The 12,560-nt window shown below is 35.7% G+C and overlaps 1 protein-coding gene across 1 annotated transcript; it reads right to left on the bottom strand.

The window, feature by feature from the left end:
- Positions 1–691: 691 nt before the first annotated feature.
- Positions 692–3,417, bottom strand: LOC109056951 (zinc finger protein 16-like). The gene is made up of 2 exons (XM_019074142.2): positions 3,102–3,417; positions 692–2,233 (listed from the first exon to the last, which is right to left on the bottom strand). The coding sequence occupies exons 1-2, from the start codon at positions 3,289–3,291 to the stop codon at positions 1,404–1,406; spliced, it is 1,020 nt and encodes a 339-aa protein (XP_018929687.1). The 5' UTR covers positions 3,292–3,417; the 3' UTR covers positions 692–1,403.
- Positions 3,418–12,560: the final 9,143 nt, after the last annotated feature.

The following is a 12,560-nucleotide window of genomic DNA, read 5'->3' as shown; positions in this document are numbered from 1 at the left end:
GCCTGCACTTAACCAACTAATACTAGCACTTACCTTTTCTTTTCTTGTCTATCATATTCTTAAAAAAAAACAACCCTGGCTACGTGTTCTGTACTAGACTAACTGAGACTTGTCATAGCACTTGTATAACGTTGTTGTTCTCTTGTTGATCTGATTGTTTCTATTGTTCTCATTTGTAAGTCGCTTTGGATAAAAGTGTCTGCTAAATGATTAAATGTAAATGTAGTTACATTAGACCATTTGCCTAAATTAGTTGTGAAAAGACAGAACCCCAGTAAACCTGGGAGAAAGCCGGGGTCTACTACACAGGAACAGAAAGACAAGAAAATTAGGAATAACTTTATAAGAACATCACTTACAAAGAGAGAATGCTACATGCAGTATGTATATGTGACAAATAAATACCTAGAAGATGATATTTATTTTTTTATGACATATTTATGGAATAATTATCAGCGTTAGTAACAGAATCAATATAAATGCATTTAACCACAGTGGTAGTAACTGGTGATTCAGTGATTAAACTTAAGGTTTTGGATAAACCGTATGTTCTAAATGACAAGATATAAAATATTTCCAAGGTAAGGCAAAATTGAGCATACCTAGGTATGCATATTACACACACGCATACATACAGTAATTTGACAATGGCCAGATAAATATTTTCCTCAGATACAGACAATTACTGATGTCAAATTAAACTGAATCTAGTTTATTCAAGCATTTGTTTTTACATACAACAAAGTTCCTCATTTGACAGTCATAAGATACATGATTTTCTTCTGACAATTTTGTAGTTTAAGTACATTTTACTGTTCAGTCTACCTCACTGATTCATATCCTAACGTACGGCTTTAGATTTAACTCGTCCTCTGTAATTCCCACAGTCACCAAAAACCTGGAATTTTCAAATTGTAATGTGTAGACCAGAAAAAACAAAACGAAATTAATAAAACAAGTAATGAAAGTCATTCCTTCCTATAGTGAATATACATTTTAATAGTTATGCACTGCCTAAAAAACATTTCATTGGCTAGATACTGCTCTCTGTGGAGTATTTATAATATTAAAACATCAGTCTTGAAGTACAACAGGTCATGGTACTCCGTATGGAAATGGAACACAACGTGATCTTCCTCAAAGGGTCAAACGTTCATTCTCATGATGTTTTTTCAAACTTACTGGTGACATTTGTGCACACATACAGCCTGAAAATGTCATAGAAAAATGTTGGTCATACAGCATATAGGCTTTCTGTATTTTCTGTAACATGGAAGCTTCTAATATACTTGATAAAACAATAAATATCCCAATATATCTAATGAAAAAGATCAAATTTCAGCTCTCTATCACAACAACAGGTTCTTTTTCCTGAGGTGTGCCTGCAGCGATCTATCAACTGGTCACTCGGCGGGCAGCTGTTGATCTTCCAGCCCATGCGATGTCGATTCTTCGTTGAAACTCCGGCACGTGCGCTCATGTCTCCTCATGTTTCCGCTCTGGCTGAAGGTCTTTGAGCACCAGTTGCAGCGGTAAGGCCGTTCTCCGGTGTGTGTGCGCATATGCATCCGAAGGTAGTCAAACTTTGAGAAGTTTCTGCCGCACCAGTGACAGATGAAGGACCTTTCATGCAGTTTCTTGTGCAGCTGCAGCTTCGCCAAGTCCTTTAACTGCCTTCCACATTTGTTACACTTATACGGCTCTTCATGATCGTGATCTCTTGCGGATGCTCTCCTATTCATGGTGTATCGTGTGCGAAGGCGCTCCTTTTTCTGAGGTCTCTTCAACAGGGTTGAAGCGTCACTGGCTGTTCTCATCGGGTGAGCGGGTGCTGAGTCTTGACACGGACCGGCGTGGGCAGGGGTGGTGGTAACTGAAGACGTTATTGTGATGATGGTGTCCTCGGGCTCAGTCTTGACCCTCTGTGTTGCCACAGTGGGTGCGTTCCTGTTCCACGTCTCATCCGTACTCGAGCTGTCGAACTGAGGGAAGAGCCGCTGTTCACCTACAGACGAGACATCTTTTTGATGCACTAGCTCTCTATCCTCTGCCTCTGTCTTACAGATTGAAATGACATCTAGTATGCGTGGCTTCAGTTCACTAGGCGAATCCTGACTCTGGGCATCGCCCTCCGTTTGCTGATCTTCTGGGTCTTCTGATTCAGCTGGGGACCCATATCCACATGCTGGTAATTCTGTGGGTGAGGCTTCATCAGGAGGGACATAGTGGACTCCTGGATGGTGAAAGCATGAAAACGGCTTTCACTTAATTATTTTCGTTATTAGTAGCAGTACTGGTCATTGTATTCATCAAATGCATACAAATGTAAATATGACAGTTTCAAGGATGTACAGAGGGACCTTTTTGTGCGTGCAATAAAGTATTTGTAATGGCTGAACGTTTATCTCTATGAAACCTGTTTGAAATAGACTGTTTGGTGTCAAAGGAATTACATTTCCCATTATGTGCATTACTCACAGCAGCCATTAAATGATCATTTCTGTGTAATCATATTTTCAGTATTTGCATGAACAAAAAAAAAAATAAACAAACAAACAAAACAATATAAAACAAAACTCCACTCCACCCAAACCAAAATTAATGAACTCTTATCCATTCATTTAAATATAAGGTTCTAAAGGATTTCAAAAGTTCTAAATTTTACTTGCATTGAAGTTGACATTACGTACCTTTATAAAATCCAAATCTACATAAACGCTTTGACTAAAAACGACCAATTAACGTTTGTGGCGGACTGGTCAAGTTTTCATAACACCAATCCCATCTTTCCTTCTCTTGTGGCCCTGCAACTGCAGCCACTGTCCTCTCCATCTTTCTGAATATAACAGTGTTGTCTTTTTACAATGAATCGAATATATCCTGTCAACGAGCCATGTTCAAATTCTGATATTGTAATTGCTGATACGACGGGAGAGGACAAGACCACTGATGTGAAACAGAAACTTAGAGGACGAAATGCCATCTACGCGTCTGCGACATTCATTTCTACTATTAAACTGGAGTTTACAGAAAATGCAATCAACCTTCAGCTGACCCAAGTACCCCAGACAGCGTGTGTGTGTGTTTATGTGCGAGTTTACCGTTTAGATGTGCCTGATTCCTGCTCAGCGCATCCCTGAGCTGTTGTTTCAGCCTCGCGTTCTCGGACCGTGTTTGGGCTGCTTCCTTTTGATAGTCCTTCACCGTCGCTTCCACCTCCACCCAAATATCACGAATGACAATTGACATCCGCTTCATCAGGTTAGAATGTATCTTATCCAGTCTCGACATTTTCCACGAAGTATAAAAACGAAAACAAATCCGACGAAACGCGAATAAAAGCAACTCTCCACACTTGCTTCTTCTCCTCTTGGTTTAATGTGTGTTCGCAGACTCCAGATGCGTGTCGCTGCCACCTACTGTACTGTATGAACATCTACATCAATTACAAACTAGTTCTGAAACACCAGGCTAATCACTTATTATTTTAATTATATTATTATTACTTTTACTGAACAAGATAATTAATGTAATTATAGTATTGCATTGTTTTGAGATATTTGTAGGTTCAGTGGCTGGCAGTGACGTCAGTTTCTTGCAGATGACTGGACATCATCATGAGGTCATCATGAGACAGCGTTACCTAGCAACAGCATTAAACCATCCTGGATATGGTTAGGTAACCGTGTACTATTTCCACAGCTGACTGACATTTCTGGGTGAGTTTATGTCTATAAAGTTAGAGCCAATATCTTTAATGCTCATCTCAAAACTAGACAATACCTATGACCAAGTAGCTATTCTCGGAGAGATTATTTTAGTAGCTTTTCACGTTGTATGCCACTCTGGAGACTAATAACTCAAGTCCATTTCGGAACCGGAATAATAACAATCATTAACAATAGCCCCTTAAATAATACATCTTAAATGTATGTATTTATAACTAGGTGCAAACACATTTTGGCTTGGTATTGTTTTAAAGACGACCATAGGAAGGCGCTGTTGTGGGATATATCATGTTCGGCAGCGACCAATGCAATCCTGTTCAGTCTTACGAAACCGCTCCAAACTGCATATTACGTTTTTGTAGTGAATGTTTCAAGGTTGCAAAATTTAATTATGAATTTGGATGCATTTATGTGTGAGCAGTTTACACTCTAAACTTTCATGAGCCTGGAATATTCCTTATTTAGTTAAACCTTTAATAAACACAGTAGTTTAAGTCCTATTAGAGACAGACAACCTTCATCTGTCTCAGAGGAGCTGAGCTCTCCATCTATTAAACGGCTTAGCCTTTAATCATAAGATTGATGATTGTACTGCAGGGAATCACATCTTTCCGTCTCAGGTATTAAGTAAGTTCTGAGCACAGTTGCCCTTTTCTAAAACATGTCTACTTGCTGTAAGCTAGTGAAAGAGTTATGAAGTCTGGCAGATATTTTTTTTTTTTTTTTTTTTTTTTATTTTTTTATTGCTTAATTTACATAACAAGACAGGGAACCAAACATTGTAAGACACTTTCATATAGACCAGCACAGAGTTTACATTAAAGAACAAAAAAATAAAAATAAAAATAAATAAATAAATAAATAAAATAAAATAAAATACAACAAAAACACAATAACAAGGAGCAAGGATGAAACCAAAATTGTAGTCGATGAAGTTATTTAAAATTTTTTTTAAAATAATAGATATTTTGACAAAGAGAAGCATAACTTTTCAGATTTTCGATTAAGTTTTTTGAGGCATTTTAAGCTCTGAAACATTTTAACAAACTCACATAAGAATATATTGAAGGAAGGTTTACATTTTTTCCATTTACAAGTATGTATATGATATTTACCCATCAACAAAACAAAATTCACAACATCAGAGAAGGATGAATTTAAATCACATTTAAAAAAGAGCACATCTTGCTGGGTTATAGGAGAAACTGTCTCCATTTTTACTGACAACCAGCTATGTATATCAAACCAAAATTTAGAAGAAACCTCAAAGTAAAAGAAAATGTGATCAAGTGTTTCAGGAAATGAAGAGCAGAAACCACAAGGATGCACCTGGAAATGAAATCGTTTTTGTATAAAGTCACTAACTGGGTAAATCCTAAACATAATTTTATAATGAGTCTCATTGACCTTTGGAGCAACTGGGTAAGCCATATAATGTGTAAAAGCTTTGTCCTTTACTGAGGTTTCAACATCTCCCAGAAAATAACACTTATAATCACCAGTGATGATACGTTTAAGTTCTTTGTAAATAAGTTTGTTATTACACTTATAGTCTAAGAGGTCAACATTACATATTTTCAAAGAGGGAAGAGAAACTACTGGTCTAGATAAAAGATCAGAAAAACTACTTTGAATTATTCTTAACAATCCAGTAGGTATAGCATTGCATACCTTATTATAACCTTTTAATGTAATTTTAACTTTGTATTTACTAATGAAATCAATATAAGATAAGAAAAAGCCATTATCATCTAACAAATCATGAATAAAAAAAATACCTTGGCTATACCAATCACTTTTAAACAGAGATTTTCTATTAATAATTACAACCCTAATTGTTCCAAAGAGTGGAGTTGTGAGGGGAAAAGTTATGGGTAAACATCATTTTCCAAAATAACAGTACTTGTTTATGAAAATTAGATACCTTCAGAGGAATTTTACAAGGGTCGAGATCACATCTCAACACAAAATCAAGGCCGCCAATTTTTTTAAAATGTGGTTAGGAATATGGTACCATATTGAATGTGACTTTATTAAACACTCTTTCAACCATTTTATTCTGAATGTACCAAGAAGAGATTCAAAGTCAATGGCTCTCAAACCTCCATGTTCATACTCTTTTACCATATGAAATTTACGTAGATAATGCGTTTTATTTTTCCAAATAAATTTAAATAAGATTGAATTCACCGATTTAATTACTCTCGGGGCAGTATACAAGGCTTGAGATAAGTAAATAAGTTTGGATATTCCCTCAGGTTTTAGTTAAGAGAATTCTACCCAATATAGATAGGTCTCGAGATAACCAATGATTTAAGGATTTTTTCATACTTTCTATTTTAGAGTTAAAATTTGAATGTTCTCTATTAACAACATTATTTGTAATCATAACCCCTAAATACTTAATCTCCTTTTTTACTGGAATGCCCTCTATAACGTCTAAATTACAATTATGGATTGCCATTAATTCACATTTTTTAAAGTTTAGAGTCAGGCCTGATGCCTTTGAGAAAACAGAAATTTTTTCCAATAACTAATGGAAGTACCTCTTTATTTTTAAGAAATAAAAGAGTGTCATCTGCAAATTGGCTTATAGTAAAGGTTCTACCAAGAATGTCTATGCCTATATTATCTTCAAAGTTTTTAATGAATAAAGACATAAGTTCAACTGCAAGATTAAAAAGTAATGGTGAGACAGGGCATCCCTGACGAATTCCTCGTTTAATTTGGATTTTGGGTGATGAACCAACATTAAGAGAAACACTACTAAAAATATCATTATAAAACATGGAAATTACTTTACAAAACATAGGGCCAAAAACCAAAAGTTTCTAAGGATCTAAACAAAAAGGAGTGTTCAAGGGTATCAAATGCCTTGAAGAAATCTAGAAATAGAAGTAAGCTTGTCTGGGGAATTAAAAAATTATAATCAAGCATATCAAGAACTAGTCTAATATGACTGTGAATACTTCTCCCTTTAATAAAAGGCGATTGTGTTTCACTGATAATTTCACCAATACCCTTTTTTAGTCTATTTGCAAAAACATGAGAGAGAAGTTTGAAATCATTACATAAAAGAGTTATTGGTCTCCAATTGTCTAAAAAATAATTTATCTTTGTTCGACTTTGGAGCTAGAATAATTAAACCGTGCTTCATTGATGGAGATAATTCAGCTTTATCTATACATTCCTTTAGTGCTTCAAAAAACTAAAATTCTTATTTCGTGCCAAAAATGTTTATATAGTTCTACTGTGATGCCATCAATACCTGGCGACTTTCCATTAGACATTTGCTTTATAGCAGTGTCTAATTCTGAAATCTCAATGTCAGCATCCATCATATTTCTAAAATCAGAGTCTATAATAGGAACTCTATCTTTTAAAAAGGAAAAAAAGAGATCACAATCGCTTTCTGAAAATTTAGATTTATATAAATCGTTATAGAAGGAATATATGTAGTCATCAATTTGTGTTTTTTCTTGGCTTATACAATTATCAATGCTAAGTCTATTAATAGTTTTCAAAGCTTGTTTTTTGTTTTTCTAGATTAAAGAAATATGAAGAATTTTTTTCCCCTTCCTCAATCCACCTGGCTCTAGATCGTATGAATGCTCCTTTAGCCTTTTCTGTATAAAAATCATCTAACTCTGATTGAAGAGTATAAAGTTCTTTTTCCTCACTCTTACTAAGTATGTCTTTATTACTGAAAAAATTTAGTCTTGATAAAATTGTTGTCTGCCGAAATTTTCTAGCATTTGCAATTTGTTTGCCTTCTTTAATCGCAATTTTTTTTACATTAAATTTGACCCATTCCCATTTGCCAATTGAGGTTAATTCAGACATTGTTTTAACATTATTAATCATTAACAAAATATAATTACAAAAAGATTCACATTTTAGTAAATTATTATTAAACTTCCAGTGAGTTCTGGTAGACGTAGAGCTGTCATTACTCCTAAGAGAAAGTGATATGGCACTATGATCAGTTAAAACTGAAGGAGAAATATTACAGTCAAATGTAGAAGAAAGAAGATTACTAGTTATCAACCAAAAATCCAACCTGGAACGCTGAATGCGCCCTGAAAAGGAACCCCATGTAAATTGTTTCTTATGTGGGTTCTGTACACGCCAAACATCAATTAAATCAAGAAATTGAGATATATTATAAATCAGGGGGTTATAGGAAAAAGTGGTGAAAGGAGTGGGGTATCTATCCTGCCATTCATCTGGAACAGCGTTAAAATCCCCTCCAATAATAATTTTATCTGTAAAATATGTGTTCTTCCAGAGATCAATTTTTGTAGCCATATTCTTAAAAAACAACTTTTAAATCTGAAAAAACAACTTATTAGCGGCCTTGTTAGTGTAACCATAAACATTTATCAAAATTAAGTTACATTCATTTGATTCAAGAACCACCATAATCCAGTGACCCTCATTATCGCTTGAACTTGCAACAATTTTGCTGTCCATCCGTTTAAACAAAAAAGCGACCCCTGCTGAGTGAGAAGTTCCATGAGAGAATAAAGCCTCTCCACCCCATTGTGATTTCCAAAATCTCACATCTACATCAGTTGAATGAGTCTCTTGAAGAAAGAAACAATTTACTTTTACTTGCTCCTTGCAAAAAAGAAAAAGTGCCTTACGTTTAACATTACACCTAATACCTCGAACATTTAGAGATAACAGAGAAAAAGACATAAACTTGAATTAAGAAGAAAAAAACTAATTACAGATTTTTCAGATTATCGTTAAATCGTTCCTCTTACACAGGCATATAATAACACATTTAAGGCCGATAAAAACGAAATCAAAATAATCCTTAAGGAATGACGTTCAAGTAATATATTCGATATTATCTTTGAATAGAATTCTAAATGAAATACCTAGATCCCTACAATCGCATGATCTTGAATACGACATAACTGTGCCTTAATAGTCAATTGAACCTATTCTCCTCACAGATTTAAAGTAACTCAAAAGCTAGCACATCACTTCATTCACCACTAACTAAGCTGTCACTCTCTGACCGTTAATCACTGCATATCCGTCGCGAAGGTATGCTTTCAAGTTTTTCTTTCTTGCCTCCTCAACTTTAGGCCATAGACGAGCATGAGCCTCCCGGTCGTCCTTGCAGAAATCCTCTCTAAAACGAATTTTTTTCTCCATGCAGACCGGTGCATTCTTTGACATTCTCCAAACCATGTCACGTACAAATCTCATGCCAAACTGAATGATGATTTGCCGCGGTCTTTGCACCCTTCACTTTTTTGCCAAGGCGATGAACTGTGTCCACAGTATTCTGCAGTTGTTCCAGAGAGTGAGGGACGATCTGTGACAAAATATCAATCACGACACTTCTGGCATCCTCATCTTCTCTTTCTGGAACTCCGTTTAGCCTCAAACACCATCTGCGTTTGTATCGGTCATGCTCCACGCATTTCTGTTTCAACACTTCGTTTTTTTCCTTCTGTAAGTGAGTTACCTGTGATTTCAAATTAACACATCCTCCTTAACACCTTTCAACGCCGTCGTATTGGCATCCAGAGACTCGGAAATTTTGACAATTGCATCAGTGTTCACTTTCAGTTGGAATTCAAAGGCACGAATGTATTCCGAATTTTCATCGAACTTACGACTGAGGCTTTGGATGGCGGCGTACAGAACGCTAGTGGAAATATCATCATTTTCCTTTTCCTGTACTGCTTTCACTCTTTTGGGTCCGGGACTTTTGAGAGGGGTGTGAGGCCTTGTCTTCTGTCTAACATCTTTAGCAGACGACACTTCAATCTCCATCGTATCGATAGATTCATCTCCTTCCTTCCCCTGAAGCTATTCTAGCATAGACATGTTCTCCAGTTTTCCCCCCCATAAACGCTTCAGCGAGTGCAGCACAAAAAGGCAAGCGAATAAGACTCGTATAAACAAAAAAATCTCACGAATGTAGTAACAGAAAACAGAGTAAATAAATAATCTTAAATAAAGAAAAACCGTAGACTAAGAATAGACGGCCTTTTAAACAATTACATCAGACACTCTAAAAAATTATAGTATTATATCCTGCATCAGAATAATAGACCCCCATGAGTTAAAGAGTTATGAAGTCTGGCAGACAGTCTTTGTCCTTTTTGTATTATTTCATGCTCAAGTATAATGGAATCACATGCAGTATCAGAAATAGAAGTGGCAAATAATGAAGATATATATCACAAAATTGAATTTTACAGTTACAGAATTTTATCTGACCATGACAAAAAGGTCTCGGTTCATCATCCGAGGTCAGCTGTATGTAAATACATCAGTCAGCCTCAAAGAGGTTTGCTTGCATGCAACATCATAGTCACAATAGTTACATTTTCAAGACCTGTCCACTGTAATGAACATGCATCTGAAGGTTTAATGTGAGCTCGATGTCTGTATTACTCCCACCCTTACAGAGTTCTCAACTGCTATTACCATCACAGTCAAACAAGAACCTAAAACTAGCCAAGCAGACAAAGATACAACCTCTCCCACTTAGATCCAATTTAACAATCATGTTATTTGATTAGATTGTGTAATTAAACCCAACAAGGTTAAGTGTGCACTCTGTCTTGTCTTCTCCACTACTTCTGGTCTGTTTTCTTAGTGACATTTAACCTTTACAGAACATATTTGGAAGTTAGGAATTGTGCATTGGCTAAATTCAGATGTAGTGTTTATATATATATATATATATATATTATATATATATATATATATATATATATATAAGAACATATTTGGAAGTTAGGAATTGTGCATTGGCTAAATTCAGATGAAGTGTTAATTTAAAGGGATACTCCACCCCAAAATGAAAAATTTGTCATTAATCACTTAACCCCATGTCGTTCCAAACCCGTAAAAGCTCTGTTCGTCTTCGGAACACAATTTAAGATATTTTGGATGAAAACCTGGAGGCCTGAGACTGTCCTTGTGGTGTGGATGATACAGAAGAGCATACACAGCATACATGATATGGAGAGGCACAGAGGAGACCGTAGACAAAAGAATTATTGAATAAAGTCGCTAGTTTTGTTTTCTTCGCTTACAAAAGGTGTTGTTGCTTCATATAACCCAGATTGCACGTCTGATGGCAGATGAAGTATTCTGACGACAAATTTCATACCTTTTTCTGGACCTTGACAGTGTAATTTACTTGGCAGTCTATGGGACAGTCACAGACCTCTAGGTTTTCATCCAAAATATTTTAAATTGTGTTCTGAAGACGAACAGAGCTTTTACGGGTTTGGAACGACATGGGGGTAAGTGACAAAATCTTCATTTTGGGGTGGAGTATCCCTTTAATCCTCATTAAGCTTATTCATTAGCAGCAGGGATCCATTTAGCAAATCTAGTGTTTTATGTGTAGGCAAAAGTTTGGTGTCAGGAAACATTTTCAAGGTTGTTGAAAGAAATCTCTTATGCTCACCACTAATTTGACCAAAAATACAGTACAGATCTAATAATTTTGAAATATTTTCTAGCATTATAAATGCCTTTAATGTCACTTTTGATCAATTTAGTGTATCGTTGCTGAATAAAAATATAATTTTTTCCCCAAAACAATACTTACTGAACTTAAACTTTTGGATGGTAGTGAATTTCATGCAATATAATACATATTAGACAAGATGTGAATAGAATGATAAAAAAAATTCCATTGTGCAAGGTTATATGTAATATGCAAATCAGACCTACGTATAAAAATAGGCAACAAATAAATAAAGTTACCCTATTACTGCTACTTCATCCATCCAGTTTTCCCATTGCATTTAGGATGATTTGAGTTATTTGTCTAGTTTATCTCTCTTAAACCACCTTATGTGAACCCTTTTTATCCCCTAAGTAAAAACCAAAGGATCCATCTTCAAAAATAATGTTTCAGCTGTAATTATTGCAGTCGGAAATCTCTCTCTCTGTCGTGTCCGACTTCAGAGCTTCCTTTTTTGCAGCCCCGGCCCACCCTCCCTTCTCTCTGGCAGCATTATCATTCACTTTTCAACATATTACTTGATTATGCTCACTATATTAAACAAAACATGCTTATATAATCATATCCCAAGCTTCCTGGCTAAAACAACATGTCCTTATACATTTTTAGTTTCTGTGCCATTTCTTTTCTCTCTTTTCGATCGGTCTCTCCTCTTCCCGTCTGTTGCACAAAAATATCCCATTTTCATTGTCTCCATTTCAAAGCATCAACTTTAAACCAGTTTGTCTCTGCAGCTGCCATTAACCTGACTCGCTCACACTTTCTCTCGCCGTCTCCACTCCTCCAGAGTCTTTTAATAATGCATGCTGCTATAAAATTCAAATGAGATAGATTTTTTTAAACACACCAGTGAAATCTGAGCGCACGCTCTCATTTTCCCTATCCTACTGCACTCCGGTCCCTCACTGTCCTCCTCGCCTACCAACCGTTGCCCTGGAAACTGTAACGTCCTGGAGACATGTGCGGTATTGAGGGAGCAAGGAAACAGCAGAGACAGAAACAGTGTGTCCTGTGAGGAATGAGTAAACAATATATAAGGGCTTTTCCCACTTGAAATAGCTAACTCTGGGTCATTCTGAACCCTGGATAAACAGAATCCTGGGTTATCTTGCTTGATAATTTACAAAGGGTTAACAATTAATTATTCATACACTGTTATTTCACACTGTAAAATCCTAAAACCTGGGTTACCATTGTATATTTGCGGAATCAGTGACTGGAGTCACATAAATGATACCCTATTTTCCATTAAAAATGGCAAAATTTGAGTAAAAGTAGTTTGCACTGGATATTACTATTGGTTGTTTAACATTTCTATA

This window comes from Cyprinus carpio, chromosome B3 (genome assembly GCF_018340385.1).
Source record: "Cyprinus carpio isolate SPL01 chromosome B3, ASM1834038v1, whole genome shotgun sequence".
In the NCBI taxonomy this organism is placed as follows: Eukaryota; Metazoa; Chordata; class Actinopteri; order Cypriniformes; family Cyprinidae; genus Cyprinus; species Cyprinus carpio.
The sequence above is the reverse complement of the archived record's forward strand: the minus strand, read 5'-3'. Positions and strand labels throughout refer to the sequence as shown.